Source organism: Perognathus longimembris, chromosome 1, assembly GCF_023159225.1.
Source record: "Perognathus longimembris pacificus isolate PPM17 chromosome 1, ASM2315922v1, whole genome shotgun sequence".
NCBI classification, from domain to species: Eukaryota; Metazoa; Chordata; class Mammalia; order Rodentia; family Heteromyidae; genus Perognathus; species Perognathus longimembris.
This window is the reverse complement of record NC_063161.1, coordinates 53,386,060-53,406,338: the sequence shown is the minus strand read 5'-3', so window position 1 is coordinate 53,406,338 and position 20,279 is coordinate 53,386,060. Positions and strand designations below refer to the sequence as shown.

General features: G+C 42.6%; 1 protein-coding gene across 6 annotated transcripts in view; it reads right to left on the bottom strand.

The window, feature by feature from the left end:
- Nucleotides 1-19,918, bottom strand: part of Slc11a2 (solute carrier family 11 member 2) — a 45,618-nt gene extending 25,700 nt beyond the window's left edge. The window contains exons 1-6 of one of the 6 annotated variants that reach the window (XM_048364484.1): nt 18,179-18,234; nt 15,444-15,507; nt 5,746-5,817; nt 2,703-2,851; nt 2,065-2,190; nt 464-583 (exon numbers count right to left, since the gene is read on the bottom strand). In XM_048364484.1, coding sequence (XP_048220441.1) covers nt 464-583; nt 2,065-2,190; nt 2,703-2,851; nt 5,746-5,779 — 429 coding nt within the window. In that variant the 5' untranslated portion in view covers nt 5,780-5,817; nt 15,444-15,507; nt 18,179-18,234. Of the gene's footprint in view, nt 1-463; nt 584-2,064; nt 2,191-2,702; nt 2,852-5,745; nt 5,818-15,443; nt 15,808-18,009; nt 18,058-18,178; nt 18,332-19,772 lie in introns of those variants that run through there. The other 5 variants (XM_048364462.1, XM_048364455.1, XM_048364470.1 and 2 more) reach the window with 5 other exon arrangements.
- Nucleotides 19,919-20,279: the final 361 nt, after the last annotated feature.

The following is a 20,279-nucleotide window of genomic DNA, read 5'->3' as shown; positions in this document are numbered from 1 at the left end:
AAGCCCTGGGTTCGATTCCCCAGCACCACATATATAGAAAATGACCAGAAGTGGCGCTGTAGCTCAAGTGGCAGAGTGCTAGCCTTGAACAAAAAGAAGCCAGGGACAGTACTTAGGCTCTGAGTCCAAGGCCCAGGACTGGCAAAAACAAAACAAAACAAAACAAAAAGTGCTTGGTGGGAGCACCCAACACCCATTATCTGTGTAGGTAGATGGCAGAAAGTTGAGGAATGGTAAATGAACAGCAAGCAGAATTTTTCTTTAAAAAACCCTTCTGGGAAAAAGTGAATCCCAAGTTAGATTTTGATGGGGAAAAAAAAGACAAGAAGGGCAGGATTTCCTTAGGTACTTGCAATCTTCAAGGCCACTGGCCCCAAATAGTCCAATGGCTCAGTACAGAATGTATCTGCCAGATGCAAAGTCCTACATGGGTGAGAAACAAGTAAGACAGCATACAGCTCACCTTTGGGTACTGACGGTGACACACTTCAGCAAGATGTAGCCCGGTGACCACTCCCAGTCTAGCTGCGAGGCGCTGGAGCAGCAGACCCACAACGGTGGCCAGTAGAAGGACCCAGAGCAACTAAGAACAAAAGCCACCAGAAAATTTATTAGACAATTCCCTCCCTCCCTCCTTCCCTCCCTTCCTTCCTTCCTTCCTTCCTTCCTTCCTTCCTTCCTTCCTTTCTTCCTTCCTTCCTTCCTTCCTTTTTCCTCTTTCTCTTCTTCTCCTCCTCCTCCTTCTCTTTCTCTCTTTCTTTCCTTGGTTGATTGGTAATGTAAACAGGAAATAGTACAATCAGAAAAGAGCCTAAGTCAGTTATCAAATGGCCTGAGTTCTATACCTGTGTCATATTGGGTACCTTGGACTTTTCTGAGCTTCAGATTCTCCTATCTGTAGTTTCTCCTTTTTTTTTTTAATAGGAGCTATGTGAATAAAACAAAATAAGAAACCAGGTGTCAAATACCTTAAGTTTCACTGCCAATGAAGTACAGTGGACTCTGGAAAAATGCAGCAGAGTTAGGGATGCTAAACTCTTATACAGTGGAAAATATGCATTTAACTTTGACTATCCAAAAGCTTAACCATAGCAGCCTGCTGTTTATCAAAAATCCTACTGATAATATAAACTTTTTCACCATGTATGATGAAAAATATGTGAGCACTACAAGGGATCATTTTAAACTGCAGTATATAATTTACCAGAAATTAACTGCCCTCACAGAAATATTCAGTGACACGGAACATTTAAGTTGGATAATTGCCACACTGGAGCTTACCACAACAACAAGAGGAAGTACTGGCAAATAATGAAATAGTAAAATAATAAAATAAATTATTACCTACATATAGTTCATTTGTTCATACTATCACATTTAAAGTTAATTTTTCTAGTATTTCTAGACAATGCAGTTCATCTGCAAGTTTTCCCAAGTTGGAAACATTTACAAAAGAATTCAATAACCTGGGCACCAGTGGTTTAAGCCTGTAATCTTAGCTACTGGGAAGCAGAGATCAGGAGGGTTATGCTTCAAGGCTAGTCCAGGCATATATACTCAACGTCCCTTCTAAACTAATAGCTGAGCATGATGACATATGCCTGACATTTCAACTATATTAGAAGTTGAAATTTGGAGGATCCCAGTTGCAGGCCAGCCCAGGCCAAAATAAATAAATAAACAGATAGATAGATATTTGAGAAGCTGGGTGTTGTTGACCCAGCTATCGTATAAAGCATAAAATAGATCACAATGCAGTCATAGCCAGGCAAAACTTGAGACTGTACCTCAAAATTACTAGTGCAAAAAGGACTAGATACTCGGCTCAGAGGTATGGTACCAGCCTAGCACAATGACCTGAATTCTGGCAGTACTGAATTCAGTCCTGCCAGAAATAATGAATAAAGAATCCACTATAAGTGGACTCACATAGTCCAAACATATGTTGTTGAAGGGCTAATTATATCTACCTGTAGCCCCAGAGGCTGCTACTCAATAGGCAAATTGGAGAAAGGATTTTAGTGTATACTGTATGTATAAAAGGAGCAAACATTAGATGTTCACCTTAAATCCAGCTACTGCTCCAGACTGCAAATCAGATTCAATGTTTCCTGGATCCAGATAGGCAATGCTCATAAGAAAGCCTGGTCCCGTGAATGCCCAAAGTTTACGAAAGCTGAAACAGGAGTACTGTACAAGAGAGGAAATAGATCAAATGAAATGTCACCTCAAAGGAATGAACTATTTTCTCTGTATAGGAAGTAACAGTATGGGGTTTACAAAAGCAAGGGATTAGGGATGGATATGACATGTGTCCACATTTCACAACTGTCTTAAACCCACTTTTTATCAACAAGCTGGTTGCTTCCCTGCTTGAGAGGCCTCCCTCACCTGTTCTTTCTATCAGTGACATATTCTTAAACCAAAGGAACACAGTCAGAACCTCCATGCCAAATAACTACCCAGACAGAGTAGAAACCACATTTGAAAAAAGATTAGGACAAAAATACTTTTAATTGCTCACTAGGGGATAAACTGTGCCCATAGTGTCATTTTCCTCAGCAGCTTATTAATTTTGATTATCAATAGGGATTGACTGCCAGAATTCAAACTGAAGTTGCTGAGCTTGAGCCATCTAGCAGATCTTTCCCTCACAGGCTTTCTCTAGACCACAGGGTCCCATCCAAAGACTTGTCACTAACCTCCTCTTCAGGAATGGCAATTTTCTCATCAAAGTATGTGGCAAAGGGCTCCTCTGAGGGTTCAGTGGACTGTGTGAGAGAGGAGTTACTGTAGGCCGGGTTGATGGTACCAACACTAACAGAGTCCGCATGGTCCCCAGAAGCATCACCTGAATGAATATATTTGGGGAAAAAATAAATCAAAATAAACAAAGCACACTAACAGCTCGTCCAGAGTAATAATGAAATAATTTTATTTATTTTATTTTTTGCAATGCTGGAGACTAAACACAGGATTTTGTGCATGCTAACCAAGTGTATCATTGAGCTATATATTGTTAGCACCTAAAACTAAGTCATTTTATATCTAAATGTACGAGACCACCCTAATTCTGGCTATTGTCTTCCCAATAGTTTATTTTTATCTATTTTTAAATAATTTTGGGGGGGTTGAACTCAGGCCCACATGCTTGAGCCATGCTGTTATATGTTTTTGTTTTGGTTATTTTTTAGTTTGCAATTTTGCTAAAACCAGCTTCAGACTGTAATCCTCCTACCTGTGCTTCCTATGTACCTGGGATAACAGGCATGAGCCACTGCACTTGCTAAAATAATTGTTTTTTTAACTAGGTAACACATGGACATTAAAGTACAAGCCTGGTGTGGTAACTGTGTCAGCAATTTCAGTCCTAGGAAGGATGAGGCAGGAGGTCCTGGATTTAAGGCCAGCTTGGGCTATATATTGAGACCTGTCTCAAAGATCTGCCAAATTCAGCTCCTCCTCTCGTCTGCCTGCCTGCCCCCCCCCCCCCACTTCTTCTCTACTCATCTCCAATCAGTTTGTTGTTTTTTTTGGGGGGGGGGTGGGGGGCAGTCCTGGGCCTTGGACTCAAGGCTGAGTACTGTTCCTGGCTTCTTTTTTTTTGCTCAAGGCTAGCACTCTGCCACTTGAGCCACAGTGCCACTTCTGGCTGTTTTCTATATATGTGGTGCTAAGGAATTGAACCCAGGGCTTCATGTATACGAGGCAAATACTCTTGCCACTAGGCCATATTCCCAGCCCCTCCAATCAGGTGTGGTTTTTGTTTTTGTTTTTTGGCCAGTCTTGGGCCTTGGACTCAGGGCCTGAGCACTGTCCCTGGTTTCTTTTTGCTCAAGGCTAGCACTCTGCCACTTGAGCCACAGCGCCACTTCTGGCCATTTTCTATATATGTGGTGCTGGGGAACCGAGGGCAAGCACTCTTGCCACTAGGCCATATTCCCAACCCCCCTCCAATCAGTTTTAACACTAATTTCACATGTCTAGTCACATTCAGTCATTTTTATAATTATTTCATTTTCTTCTCAAAACTCTGACATTTAGGGATTAAAATATATCATGCCAGAGCAATCCCATTAGTGACTTAAAATCTAAAAATTTAAAAGGGGCAAGGCACAATGGTTAATGCCCATAATCCTAGCCACTCAGGAGACATGGTTGAAGACTATGGTTTAAGGTCAGCCCAGGCACAGAAGTTAACAAGACCACATCTCAATTAAAAAGCTGGGGTATAGTGAAGTGTACCTATTATCCCAGCTATGCAGGAGGCATAAATAAAAGGATCATGTTCCAAGCCAACCTGAACATAAACTCAAGACCTTATTTGAAAAATAACATAAAGCATAAAGGGATGAGGGTATGGCTCAAATGACAGACTGATTATCTAACAAGTACAAGACCTGAGTTCTAACCTCAATGCTGCCCAGAAAAAAGAAAGAAAAGAAAAGAATATACATGTTTACTAGAATGTCCTCTCTACATTAGTATTTGATAGGACATTATACCTCTATCAGGATTCTCCAATGCTCTGAGTGCTATGTTGTAGGCCTGTGTTGTGAGCTGAGGCAGGAAGTTAAAGTTCAGGGCCAATCTGGACAATTTTAGCCAATCCATACCAAAAAAGGAAGTATTTTTTTTAAAGTAAGGAAGAAAAGGAGAGAGGGAGGGTAAGGGGGGAAGAAGGGAGAAGGGAGAAGGGAAGGAAAAATGGGAGTAGGGGTAGAGATTGCAAAATCCTTGCAGTTTAGGCAAAAATCTGTCCTGCACGAAACCCACAGGCAGAAACATTTTGTGTCCTGACTAAGGCCTACAGTAAAGGCCTCTGGCATAGGTGATAGTAATAGCAGGACTCACTCAGCCTGTTTTCAGTGTTTCCCCAAGACCTGCATTTTATAATCAGTCTTTTTTTGTTCTTTTTTTTGGTGCCAATAATAGGGCTTGAATTCAAGGCTTGATTTGCTCACAGCTAGTGCTCTACTACTGAGCCATCCGCCAGCCCAGCATTTTGATGGTTAATGGGAGATGAAGTCTTGAATTCTTTTTTGAACTATGATCCTCCAACTCTTGGCTTCCTGAATAATTAGGATTACACATATAAGCCACCTCAACCTGGCTAGAGTTACCCTTAAATGAGAGTAGAAGGTCTAAAAGAAAAGATCGAACCCACCAGAAAAATATCAAGTCTACTTTGCTACAGCATCAAATAGCTAATAAATCCTTACACTTGCCAACCAGAGAAGCAGAGTTTTGTTTCTATAGCAAGCTTGACTCTGCACTGATGAAGACACTTACAGAAAAGGAATGAAAAATCCCAAAATGGAAACTCAGATTTAGGAATGATTAGGCACAGCACTCAAAAGAGCCAATAAAATACAGACTACAAGAGGTTTGCCTTGTATTGTATGTCTTCCTCCTTGCACATCTAAGACATTAGAAAGTGAAATGAGTGATCAGAGCATGCAGAAGGCCATTACGCTAAGTCAGGGAATAGTACTGTCCTTGCAAGCATTATTGCTATACAAAACAAACCTGAAGCTAATAGTGACTCAACTCTAAATTGAAAATAAGATATGAGGCAGATCTCTGTGATTATAAATCTATGTTCATATATCCCTTATTATATCAGGAATGACTTCTGAATGCTGTTCTTGAAACAGACAAAAGAGAAAATATGATAATTTTCTGCTACTATAATAAGCCTAATTCCAAGCAAAAAGTATACAATAATATAAAGCTGTAAGTTACCATCAGGCATCTTCTGTTCTGGACCCAACACCATGGTAGACCCCTGAGTTCCTGTGTTCTTAGAGTAGGATTCTGAAAAGAGAAAAAGGAGAAAGAAGAATTAGCAAATACAATCTAACAAGTACAGAGCCAGAATTTTGTTTCTCAGTATAAGTGAACCCAGTCTATGTGAATAGTATTTTTCTACTAGACAACCTTGAAAATAATTACAGATTTCAGAGTATGATTCAGAGCAGTTTAACAAAAATTAGAAAAGCCTAGGTGTTTTATGCTTATTTCCAGTGCTCAAGAGGCAGAAGAAAGAAGATTACAAGTGTGAGGCCAGCGTTGGCTAAACAGTGAACTCAAGGCCTGAGATGGCCTGAGCTAACAAAAAAACAACAACAAAAAAGCAACAAAAAAACAAAAAAAAACTAGGAGTAGTAGAGAACTGCTGTGGTTCCAGTTACTTGAGCGGCAAAGGCAAACACAACAAGCTTAGGAAGCCAGCAAGGCAGTTACCAAAACTCTTTCTCAAAAACAAAAATACATTAAAGCAGAAGTTTTTTGGCAGGGAGGGGTGCTGAGGAGGGTGACACAAATGGGAGGATAAGCAAATGCAGTCATTATATTCAATGTAGATTACATGAAAGTTGAAATAAGTAACTTGAGGGTAGGGATGGGAGAGGGGAGATGGGGAAGAATGATGGAAGGAGTGACATTGATCAAGATGCATTATACTCATTCATAACTTGACTTATGAAATTATACTCTTTTTGTACAACTACTTAGTAATTTTTTTTAGAAAAACAGCTTGACTGGAAAAGAACCTCACAAACAAAAAAGGATGTGGCTCAAGCAGCAGAGATGCTTTTGATTATGTTCCTGCTGATAAGACATAAATTTTCAAAACCAACTGAAGTAAAAGGTATTTTACTGACATAGGGAAATCCTGACTGGTTTTGTGTGTGTCTGTGCTGCTGAGGGTGAACACTCACATGGTAAGAACTCTGCTACTGAATCATATCTACAGCCTCTAGGCAAGCCCTTTTTATTTAATAAGCATTCACAGAGAGACAATTATCCACTCTCTGTCTTTGCCTATAAATTACCTCAAATACGTAAAAACATACTAATCTCCCTCAGCTTTGTGACATTTTAAAAGCCAAAGATGTAAAACCCTCTGCTCCACCTAACAAATTAATATGATTCAATCTTGGAAGGGCAGGAAAAAAGCACTTTGAGCACCAGCGAACTAGTAGGAAAGGCCACTATTTTACAGCATCAAATTTCCCCAAGAAAAGATTTCAACTATAAAATCCCATTCTTATTTCCCAACCCCTAACACCTGGAAGCAGCAGCTCACCTTCCCCGGATCTCAAGACAAGCTCAGGCACCAGCAGGATCAGGGCTGCCTGCAGGATACCAGTAATTCTCTCTGCCTTTCTTGGTGTGTCACATATTCTGTTTGAGTAAGTTAAACAGAATGGGGGCACATGAGCAAGCCTATTTGGCCACATATTCACAGCACAGTCTCAACTTAGCTCCACAAAAAAGGTTGAGTTTAAAAATTTTAAAGGACTCCTTGTGGAATTTACTTCTCAGCTGATTCCAAATTTAGAAGGGAAGGACAAAGTAGTATTTATTATCAATGCTTACTGATTACCTGTCCTATGTCCTATCTTAAAGGGTAATGGGGCCTCCTATTTGCTATCTCTGACTGCTGAAGTAGTCTTTTCCCTACCTGAACAGTGCCACAGTTTCTCTTTTGGATAATCTTTATATTAACCAACATACTCTATGCCTATCTTATAGACTTCCAGTGTCTAGACATGAAGGAGTTCAAGCCAATCATCTGTAATCTGGATATAAAATATGCCATTACCTGCTAATTTACAAAACATCATCTTCCCCCCAATAATCAATAACAGACAAGTTCTGTCTCTCATGGCTTGTCAAGTTTTAGTCACCAAGTGGCTAAATACCATCCAAGAGATCTAAATAACACTGACTATAGCTGGGATGTAGCTCAGTGGCAAAGCGCTTGCCTGGGTTCAATCCCAAGTACCAAAAAAGAAAAGACAAAAAAAAATATAGTTAATAACACTGACTATATACAACTCCCCTCAGCCAATTAGAGTCATACTCAGCTAAGTGGAACTCACACATCTGTCCACTCAGATTCCAGTCACAGCACTGACTCTTGGAGGTGCCAGAGCCTTTTTACTTTTGCAAAGATGTATGTCTAGTAAGTGATGATATCGGGTTATCTTAACCCTCAAGACAATAGAAACCACAAATCAGATGTGGGACTACGGAAAAGAGAGTATAATAACACAAAATAATAACACAAAACTGCATAGGCCAAATTGCTTCTGTAAGGATGGTTGATAGCTTGTTTAAGAATAAACAGGAACTGGGGGCTGGGAATATGGCTTAGTGGTAAAGTGCTTGCCTCGTATACATAAATCCCTGGGTTCGATTCCTCAGCACCACATATGAAGAAAAAAGCCGGAGGTGGCACGGTGGCTCAAGAGGTAGAATGCTAGCCTTGAGCAAAAAGAAGCCAGGGACAGTGCTCAGGCCCTGAGTTTGCACCTCAGCACTGGCAACAAAAACAAAACAAAAAAACAAAACTGATCCAAAAATTAACAGGAACTGGGCATACTAGCACACACCTGTAGTTCTGGCACCTGGGAGGCTAAGGCAGGAGGACCATGAGTTTCATGAGTTTGAAGTCAGCCTAGGTCTACTGCCATACCTTCTGAGCATGGCTGATCTTATTTGAAGCCAGCTTGAGCTATATAGCAAGACCCTGTCTCAAAAATACCAAGGGCTTAGGATATAGGTCAGTAGTAAAGTTCTTTTTTTTTTTTTTTTTTTTTTTTTTTTTTTGCCAGTCTTGGGACTTGGACTCAGGGCCTGAGCACTGTCCCTGGCTTCTTTTTGCTCAAGGATAGCACTCTGCCACTTGAGCCACAGCGCCACTTCTGGTCATTTTCTATATATGTGGTGCTGGGGAATTGAACCCAGGGCTTCATGTATATAAGTCAAGCACTCTTGCCACTAGGCCATATTCCCAGCCCCAGTAATAAAGTTCTTGACTAGCATGTGCAAGTCACTGGGTTTGAGACCCAACACTGGAGAGGGGGTGGGTAGGGTGGGAGAAGGTACAGAAGTGTACATAATCTATTCTAGGAAGATTCCTATCCAAAACATGCTTTTCAAAGCTATATTTAAAAAGCAAACAATTGAAATAATAGTGTATTTTCTGCTAAGACTGTAGTCTGCAAGTAATTATATTAAATATTTTATGAAAAACATTGAGTAATTATTAGTGGCATTCTAAGTGGACATTCCCATATAAAGTATTCACAGAGTCAATAAAATATAAGAAGTCTGGGCTTCAGATATGTAAAAACTATTATTCCAAGAAAGAAAATGGTTTCTAGATTCCAATTTTCTCATTATAGCTTTCAGTCAGCAATCTATGAGATCCATGGTTTGCAATGCCTACAGAACAAAATTATGGCTGGTAAGAGAAGAGCTTGGATGTGTATTTAAGTTGGGTAGTATTTTAAGTCCTCATGAAAAGAAGTCTAGTGCATATGGAAGCAGGAAGCTAGGTAGCTTTGTTCTCCAGGACTCCAAGATTGCTCCAGTCAGTTCACAACATTAAGGAAAGATCCAAGTAGACCAGAAGCAACCAGAATTAACCCAGCAACACACTCACAAGTATGATTAATACAGCTTTGTGACTCTAGTGCACCTGTAACCATAAAGTGTCACTTTCTTTAAAACCTATCTCATCGAAAATAAATCAAGGAGCTCATGTTTGTAATCCTAACTACTCAGGAGGCTAAGATTTGAGGATGGTGATTCAAAGCCTGCCTGGGCAGGAAAGTCCATAAGACTCTTACCTGTAATTAAACACCAGAAAACTGGAGTTGGAATTGTGCCTTGGGCTGGGACTATGGCCTAATGGCAAGAGTGCTTGCCTTGTATACATGAAGCCCTGGGTTCAATTCCCCAGCACCACATATATAGAAAAAGCAGAAGTGGCACTATAACTCAAGTGGCAGAGTGCTAGCCTTGAGCCAAAAGAAGTCAGGGACAGTGCTCAGGCCCTGAGTCCAAGCCCCAGGACTGGCAAAAAAAAAAAAAAAAAAGGAATTGTGGCTTAAAGTAGTAGAGTGCCAAGCCTTGAGCAGAAAAGCTCAGGGACAGTGCCTAGGCCTTAAGTTCAAGCCCCACAATTGACCGCCCCCCTCCCCCAAGAAAAAAATTAGTCAAGGGCTAGGATGTAGCTCAGTAGCTCAGTAGAAAAGCACTTGCCTAGGAACTGCAACATCCTAGGTTTGAGCCTCAGTTAAAAAAAATGCAGTTAAAAAAACACCAAACAATCAACAACAGTAAAAAGCATAGCATTCACACTTTTGTTGTTGTTTTTCCAATCCTGGGGCTTGAACTGAGGGCCTTAGTACTGTCCCTGAGCTTTTTTGCTCAAGACTAGTGCTCTACCACTTGGGCCACAGTTCCACTCCAGTTTTTATTGTTGTTGTTGTTGTTTTAGTAGTTTATTGGAATTAAGAGTCTCATGAACTTCCCTGCCTGGGCTGGCTTTCAACCACAATCCTCAGATCTCAGCCTCCTGAGTAGCTAGGATCACAGGGTATGAGCCCCCAGCGCCCATGGCCCTTCACAGTTCAATGTAATGACTATTTTAGTGGGCTAGGAATATGGCCTAGTGGTAGAATGCTCGCCTTGTGTACATGAAGCCTTGGATTCAATTCCTCAGTACCACATATAAAGCCAGAAGGGGTGCTGTGGCTCAAGTGGTAGAGTGCTAGCCTTGAGCAAAAAGAAGCCAGGGACAGTGCTCAGGCCCTGAGTTCAAGCCCCAGAACTGGCAAAAAAAAAAAAGAAAAGGTCAATGTAATGACTATTTTATGCCATTCCTTATCAAAAGTTGTAAGACTATTTTACAAGAGAAAATTCTAATCAAATTATTATTTCCTGGAGCTTGGCATGGTGGCACCTAAGTGTAATCCCAACATTTGGGAGGCTCAGACAGAAGGATCATGGGTTTCAGGCCAGCCCTGGGCTGTAGAGTGAGTCCTTATTTATGGGGGAGAAAAGTTTTATTTTCTGTCTAACATTTGAAAATTCTGCCAAAAAGATTTACCAAAAACTGTACGACGTAGAACTAAATACAAGGTCTCTAGCAGTATATATTGTTCACTGTTGGCACTTAAAAACAAGTTTTACTTTATTTTAGTAAGTTAGTTTTATATGGTGCCAAGGATGGAACCCAGGTATATGGATGAGCTACATTTCCAGCCTGTTTCCTCCTCAAAAAGCTTAAGCTATACAGATTCACTTGGAATGTCAGAAGGGGACACTGAGGATGTTCATCTGAACTCTCTAATAAGACTTCTGCAAACACAATCAGAGATCTACAGCTGTCCAGCTGGCAACAGTACTTGTTTTAGCTTAATTTACTACTAGTTTAAGTGTCCATATAGCTACTCAAAGAGTGAAACTATGATTTGGGAGTTTCACATGAAGGCAAAGAATAGAAGCCCACTTCTTAGAGAGCATTTCCTGGCTCCCCAACTTAAGTGGTCCTCCTTCAAGTTTCCCCAATGCTCTACTGCTTTAGCGCTATCTTACTCTTACCATATGGTCTTGAAAACATCTATTCCCTGTTACTATTCTTGCAATTTTCCTGTAAGTTTGAAATGCTTGGAAAATTAAGTTACTTTACAAACATATACTGGCTTTAAGTTCTATCACCTAACTAACAATTCTGTGTTAGCAACATTAACAAGAGCTCAGGAAGAACCATTTGGAAAGACTGTATTTAAAACTGCCAATAAAGTTTGAAATACTGAACATTAAGACACAAAGAACTTAAAACTTTTTCCTCCTATGGCTAAAAAAAGTTTGAGTTTGAAAGATTGCTTACTTACCAAAAATTTTCCTGGAGAACAAAGGCTCTTACAGCCATTTCACTGACTTTGAAGTTCAAACAGTCCCTCTGTAAGTCTAAACTTTAGAAAAGAATGTTTTTGAAGGTCCTCTAAAATTTTTTTCATATCTCTTACTTCAATAAAACCAATGACAGTATTACATACAGAGGCAAGCAGAGGAGCATTTACAAAAAGTAATTGATTATATAAATGTGAACAATAATGTTTAAACTTGAGTGGCAAAACCACCTCCTCTTTTTTCTTTTTTGTAGTTTTAGAAACATTTTTTAAAATTTAATTTTATTGTCAAGGTGATGAACAGAGGGGTTACGATTACATATGTAAGGTAGTGAATACATTTCTTGTCAAACTTGATGCTTTCCTCAGCCATTGTTCTGTGCCAGAGACAAGCTGGTGACAAAGAACAAACTGCCAGGTAAACGGATCAAGGCTTTAAAAAGCGATACTCATAAAAAAGGCCAGAAGTGGTTCTGTGGCTGAAGTGGTAGAGTGCTAGCCTTGAGCAAAAGAAGTTCAGGGACAGTGCCCAGGCTCTGGGTTCAAGCCTCAGACCTGGCAAAAAACAACAACAACAACAAACAAAAACAAAAAGCGATGCTCAAGTATCATCTAGAGAACAAAGAATTGTGACTTCTTTTTCCAATTCCATTTGTTCTGAAGAAAACATAGAGATTTAAGTCCTTCCCAAATCCTCTTTCCACTGAAGGTCTACTTTCAGGCTAAAATACTTCACAGTCCTACTAAACCATCACTATTAACCAATAAACTATATTGCACATAAGTGAGCTCCTGCTGTTTGGATGACAGAGAATCAACAGCTTTTTATGAAATGCCCAAGTGGTTTAAACAAAGCCAATTGTTTTCCCAAACACTACAAGTGTGTGTGTTTTATTTATTTTTTGTCAGTTGTGGGGTTTGAACTCGGGGTCTGGGGCACTGTCCCTAAGCCTCTTTGTGCTCAAGGCTTGCGATCTACCACTTGAGCCACAGTGCCACTTCTGGTTTTTGAGTGGTTCACTGGAGATAAGAGTCTCACAGAAATTTTTCTGCCCAAGCTTGCTTTGAACCAGAATCCTCAGATCTCAGCCTCCGGGGTAGCTGGGACTACAGGCATCAGCCACTGGTACCTGGCTAGAACCCTACAAATATTAGTGAGAAGTTATTAGTCTCTCTGCTTTCTTCCTCTCTCCTCTCCTGTCCCCCTCCCTGTTGGAAAAAGCAATTATCTATTTTATTACAAAAGAAGCTGAGCATCAATGGTTCACATCTATAATCCTAGCTATTAGGGAGGTTAAGATTGGGAAAATGGAGATTTGAGGCAAACCCTGGGCAGAAATGTCCTCAAGACTCCATCTCAACAAAAAATAACAGGATGTAGTGGTGTGTATCTACCATCCCAGCTATAACAGGAAGCCTAACATAGGCAGATCACAGTCCAGGGATGCTCCCAGACAGGAAACAAGACTACCTAAAAAAATAACCAGCATAAAAAAGAGCTGGAAGCATGGCTCAGCAGTGGACTATCTGCCTACCATATCTGACACCATGAGTTCAAACTCCAAAACTTCCAAATAAAAGGAAAGAAAAAGAAAGAACAAAGAAAGAAACCAAGAGAAAGGCATCTCTGATATGTATTAGTTTCAGAAAAAGTCCTTGAAACTTTAATCCACTCTACCTAAGTGGGTAATATAGAATGTCTTCAACTAAAAACCACACAATATGCCCTGTTCATAAAGAACAAACAATGCTGCTATTATACCGTGTGATTAAAGTGAATCAGGGTCATGACTCTGTTACAACAACCTCTGAGAGACTAGATTACAATGTTCTTTTGATTAACTTTACATGCTGCAGTAATAAGCTCAACATGGAGAAATCTTATTTCTCCTACTAGAAAACCACAATTTCAACTCTACACCAACTTTGCTATTTCTCACTTGAGTTTGACTTTTCAGTTGAGCCTAACAATAAGACCATCTAAAATAAAGATAAAGGAATGTCAACAAGGGTGAACAAGACAAAATCAGGCACATACTTATAATTTGAACACTTAGCAGGCTGACGCTGCAGGATCCCAACATGGAAGCAAGCCTGGGCACCAAACCCTATCTCAAAAAAAAAAAAAAAAAACTGAAAAAAAGAGAAGAGAGAGTAAAATATGGAGAGGAAGAGTACTGATAATGAAGCCAGCTATGCCTGGGTGTCAAAGATGATAAGAGTAGGGAAATATGCCCAGGCTATGAAGAGGTACTGATCTTTTAGATAAAAGTATCACTCATCAACCAGACTTCAGAATTGAGAAGCCTGGTCCTCACTAAAGAGAACTGTTCATTTTCTCTGCTCTTCTAAACCACCTTGACTGCTCAGTGTTATTACCACGGAAGTCTCATTTCCACTGCCCCTACTTTGGTCTTTGTTCCTACAGGTCCTCACAGGGTACACTTCCTGCGAACTTACTCCTTACCAGAACTCTACAGCAATGTTTCTCTCTCCCGGGTCAGCCTGCCCTCTGACACTATCAGAAGACCATACTGTCCTGGATCACAATCCCAAGTTCTGCGAACAATTTCAAAGGCCTTTTCTACTGGATGAAAGTCCCTTGTCTACATCTACTTCTTGCTTGGGGGAAAACATTTTGCTTTCATACTTGCATAAGTACCTTTGTTAAGGCCAAGCATGATAGCTCACAACTGTAACCCTAGCTACTTAGGAGGCAGAAACCAGGATTATACTTCAAAGCCAACCTGGGTAAAAAGTTTGTAAGACTACATTTTTTCTCCTTCTTCCCCCTCCCCCTTCTCCTCCTCTTCCTCCTCCGCCTCTTCTTTTTCCTCTTCTTCCTCCTTTCCTCCTCCTCCTCCTCCCCCTCCCCCTGCCCCTCCCCCTCCCCTTTCCCCTCCCCCCCCTCCTCCTACTCTTCCATTTCAACCAATAAAAAAATCCGGGCCAAGAGCAAGACTGTATTGGAAAAATAAGGAAAGCAAAAAAGGGCTGGGGATGGGACTTAGGTGGTAGAGTGCATGCCCAGCAAGCACAAAACCCTGAGTTCAAACTCAGTGCCACCCAGAATAAACAAATGAATAAATAAGTAAATAAATAACCTTTCCCTGGCAAATATGAAGAATGATAACCATTAGATAATATTCAACCAATTTATTCTGACAGATATCACCTTCCAAATGTAAACTGACCCTAGCAATTTCTTCAATGTTTCTTCTCGTAAAGCAAATAAAAATTATATGTAAAGACTTAGATTAACACATAGTACGAGATTCTTCAGCCTCATATATGCCTTCTTGTAACCTGACAAGATTTTAACAATTAACTTGTGCCTTTTCCATTCATTACCTACAAATTTTAAACAAAATTTCAACCCATAAAGTATTAAACTGTCTTTGTGCTGAACAACTCAGTAATGGTCAGCATGCTGCTGTAACAAATTTACACTCCAGAGGAGGCCCTGCAGGCTGTCAGGATGGAAGGAGCTACTCAGACCACTGTCCCTAAAGGTATCCATAGACTGATCTCATCTCCCTGCTCCTTCCCATACTAGCCCCAGCAGCCAAGCCTCAAGAAGCTAATGTGATCCTTGAAGTGCTGGGCTCTGGTACCACAACCATGTCTCAAGGAAAGAGCTATACCCCAGTGGCATCTGAGAAGAGAGAGGCAAAGGAAACACCACCAAAGATGGCAGCATCCCCAGATCTTCATGAAGAAAGCCCCCACCTCAGGTTGTGGAGCCCGTCTCAGCTGAGGTTTCAGAAAGTGTCTCATTAGCAGTGCCTCCCTCCTGTAATGTAACAAGCACCAGTCTTTCTCTTTTTTTAAATAAACTCAATGTGATTAATTCTAACAGTGCCTCATGCAATTATTAATGAACAAGTTTCTTTGGAAGGGAAGAATCAACACAAAACATTCTCCCATGTAGTCCCCCAGATAGCACAAGAAAGGTTGGAAGAGATTTTTAAGCCTCTATAAAGGGATAATATCTGTCCAGACATTTGTATACACACTATGCAATGAGGCAGGTAATAAAGACGCGAAATTTCAAGCTCTCAGCATTGCCAACCATAAAAGACACTACCCTTGTCTATACCATTCTCTCAAACGAGCCAAGTATCAATGAATTTTATGAGTATATGAACATCATTGAATTGTTACTCAATACAAAGATGATACTTTTATGTGTATTACATCTCAATTAAAAATTATGCTGCTAAGCCAGGTGCCAATGGCTCATGCCTTGTTCTTTTTTTTTGCCAGTCCTGGGTCTTGGACTCAGAGCTTGAGCACTGTCCCTGGCTTCTTTTTGCTCAAGGCTAGCCCTCTGCCATTTGAGCCACAGCATCACTTCTCGCCATTTTCTATATATGTGGTGCTGGGGAATCGAGCCCAGGGCTTCATGTATACAAGGCAAGCGCTCTTGCCACTAGGCCATATTCCCAGCCCTGGCTCATGCCTTGTAATCCTAGCTATTCAGGAGGCTGAGATCTGAGGTTTGAAGCCAGCCCAGGCAAGAAAGTCTGAGACTCTTATCTCCAATAAACTACCAAAAAGGCCAAAAGTGGAGCTGTGGCTCAAGTGGCAGAGGGCTAGCCATAAGCAAAATGAAGCTCAGGGGCAATGCCCAGGCTCTGAGTTCAAGCCCCAGGACCAGTGAAGAAAAGGAACAAAAACAGAATCTCTGGAGAGTCACCAAAGGACCCTGCCTACTTCCTAACAGTAGACTGAGGTTCAGTTCATATCAAGCTTCCCTATTCCTTAACAAGAAGTGCTGCCAAACAAGAAGTGCTGCCAGGCTGCTCAGAAATTCCCCTTCTGAGTCCCACAGTCTACCGGAAAACATGAGAAAGCAAGTATAGTGCAATCATGGCCTTTTGGTATTAGTCCGATATAAACTTGCAAAATCAAGCAAGATGGTGAAAAAGAAAACAGCCAATGAAGTTCTTAGGTTTCACTTACCAACACAGTTACTGCAAAAACTTATCTAGAATATCATTAATTTCCAGGGCTGGGAATATGGCCTAGTGGCAAGAGTGCTTGCCTGTATACATGAAGCCCTGGGTTCGATTCCTCAGCACCACATATATATATAGAAAAGGCCAGAGGTGGCACTGTGGCTCAAGTGGTAGAGCGCTAGCCTTGAGCAAAAAGAAGCCAGGGACAATGGTCAGGCTCTGAGTCCAAGCCCAAGGACTGGTCAAAAAAAAAAAAAAAGAATATCATTAATTTCCAATCTTATTTAATAAAACACCCAGTAGAAAGCCTCTCTTCATATGTAATTACACTGAACCCTCATACCAAAGTTGATTACTCAGAAAGAACTGGCCTGAGGGTTCACTAGCAGTAAGCCATGGGGTTCTGAGCAAAGGACAAATAAGGTAGACTCTTCAGGGAAAAAGAGGGCAAAGTGTGGACAGAATAACAAAAACTCCCATGTGTGGGAACTGTTCCAAGAACTTTATATGTACCAACTAATGTTTCACCGACAACTCTCTAAATTGAGGAGGTCATCGATCCCCATTTTAAGTATGCGGGACAAAAAGACCAAAGAGCCTAAGAAGTTGCATAAAGGTTAACATAGGCAAAAAGTGATGGACCTGGACTAGCCTTTCAGATGCCACAGAAATCAATGCAAGAAGCCTCCCTTGGTTTCACCAGGTCACTGAATCTATGGCCAGCAACATTCCTAGAAGTCCATCTTTCCCTGCTAGCTCCTCACCCATATGTTTGCTTTCCACACAGTGAGGTAGCTCTCTTTAGCTCACTGCTTTACAAAGCAATAGCAATAGTACATTTCCAATCTACACAGAGAGAAAACTCCACGCATGGGTTCAAGTTCTGCCCAAAGGATCAGACTTAGAAACTGGGGACCTAAGAAACCCAAGGGTCGGAGCCATCACCCGCTTGGATTCGATGTGTGTTGTGTCTCACAGAAACACCCGGCACTGAATGAAGCCCAGATACGGGGCCCCCGGCGCTGCACGCAGGTGAGCAGCCGAGCCCGCTCGGCTCGGATGCCGGCTGGACTCAGGCGAGACGCCGCGGAGACTGACGCGGCCAGGGCTGCGCCGATAAGGCGGCGGCGGAGACCTTGCCCGGGGCCCGCGCGCCTGTCGGTCTCGCTGCCAAGGCGGCACGCGCTCCCGCGGCTCCGGGTACAGCCGGGCGGGGGTTGGGCCTTGTCCTAGGCCGCGGCGGGAACAGCGCGAGGCCCTCCGCGACCTCCGGGAGGTCGCTTCCTGCCCCCAGCCCTCTGTCCCCTATCTTCTTGGGAATAAAGGGGCTCCATCTTCCCTTCGAGCACTGGCGGGACGCCCCAGCTCTCCCGGCCCGCATCTCTCCTCACAGCCCCACAAGGCGCACCGGCGGCCTCCGCCGCCCCGGAACCGGTCCAAGCCGGCCAGTCCCCACGCCCGCCCACCCGCTGTGGAAGGCCTTTCACCCCGCCGACCCCTCACCTCACGGGGTCCGTAGCCACCTGACACGCTGTCAGGACGCCGGTGGCTCCACATCCCTGGGGCCAGCGCCGAGCTGGCCAACCTCCGACCCACCGCGATTGGCCAGCAGGACGGCAGCCCTGCATTTCTATTGGCTAGATCTCTGCAGCTGTCGGCGTGCGTGGCCTGCCACTTCGGTAGGAGGCTCCGCCCACTCCGACAGGCCGGAGGCGGGGCCGCGGCGGGAGGCGCGTCTCACGGAGCCGCTTCCGGCGCAGCGCGGACCTACGCAGCGAGCAAGTTCTGAAGCTCCCATCACGAGGACATCCTGAGGACAGCATTCCCTTGACAGTTCCCCGCCATCTCCCTTTAGGCTTTGACAACCTGGCCTGTTTGTTCCGGAGGCCTGACCCCACGATGAATAACTACATCCAGTAATCCAATCATCAAACATAGGGCCGGCTGCTGGTGGCTCACTCCTGTAATCCTAGCTGCTCGAGAGGCTGAGAAATAAGAACGGTAGTTCGAAGCCAGCCCAACAGAAAAGTCCATGAGACTTTTATCTCCAATTTAACCAGCAAAAAAACAGAAAGTGGAGGTGTGGTTCAGATGGTAGAACTCCAGCCTCAGGCACAAACTCTTAGGCACAGCACCCAGGCCCTAAGTTCAAGCCCCAGGACAGGCACAATCATTAAAGTTAAAACAGATCTACCTGCCATAACCCCTTCCTTTTCCTTCCAGCCGTGGCATTGTATTGAGCTGCCTTGCCAGGACCATACACCTGCATTGTATTGAGCTGCCTTGCCAGGACCATACACCCATGCTTGGGAGGAACCGCAGAGCATTTGCTGGTGTAGCAAGTTCCACTGCTCTCAGGTGTCCTACTCCGAAGCCTCCCCATTCCATTGTTTTCCTCCATCCCATGCAGCTCTGCTGACCTTCTGCCCACGCTTTATCCTTGCTTACAGCAAAGCCATCCCTACTCCCACCCCAGCCTCAGCCTCACCCCCAGTGTTTCTCTGAAGATGCCTGGAGAGAAAATGGCCTGACATCACTTGGTACAATGTTCGCTAGATACACCAAAAAACATTCTTACTGTTACAGCCTGACAGATAACCAAGCTTCTTTCTTCACGTAGAAACTGCTACAAGAAAATTTCGTTAGTCGGAATCCAAGATAATAGGAAAGGAGATAGAACTTCACAAAGAAAAAAAAATGCAAATAAAGTACACGGTAAAAGTAAATTCTACAGGGGAAAAAAAAAACCCCATCTGTATTGTATTCATTGTACTTATAAAGGTATGTTGAACTGAACCCCCCTCCCCTACTTTTTACAACTACTAAAATACAAAAAAAAAAAAAAATCATCTGATCTGTTCCCTGGCCCGGGCTCATTTCTTCTGGAGAAAACAGAAAATGCACGAATTAGTTCCAAGATTGTCTCTGCAGAGAATGTGTAGAGTTTGAGAAAGGTTTGACAAAGTCAGCCTAGACGAGGTGTTTCCTTTGGGAACCTCGGCTGCATCTAAGATGAAAGCTCTGAGGCTGTTCTGGCCCTTCCAGGTCAGCGCAGATGGCAGCTTCCCTCCCTACTCTCGGCTTGCTGGCTACTTACTTAGCTCGCAGTTTGGAGCTGCCTCCTTCTTCAGCTGCTTCCTCCCCATGGTGCAGAACTGGTTTGACTTTTCTCAGAGCCTCACTGTCTCTATATAGGCTGACAAGGGCGCCTCCTTTGATTAGTGGGAACACTGCTTGCTCTAAGGAACGGCATTTGTAAATACTGGGAGAAAAATTCCAAGAGACAAACCGCACCCTCCAAAGCATAATCCAGTTTCATCTTTGACCTGCCATGAAAAGGGAAGCATTATGCCACTCCTTGATATTAATAAACAGTAATCGAAGACTTTTATTCTAAGATTTTTATTTCTATGCCACTTGGCAGGAGTAGGAACTATGAGGCCCCGTGGGTGCCCGTGAATGAAAGGGGTGGAGTAAGAGGAAAGGCTTTCCTGGATGCCACGCCTCTTGGCATGAAGCTGGTTCAGGTACTTGTACCAGAGTTGCTTAGGCACTAGGACTCTGCCCCTCTGAGACATGAGTTGAAACCAATTAACCCAAAGCG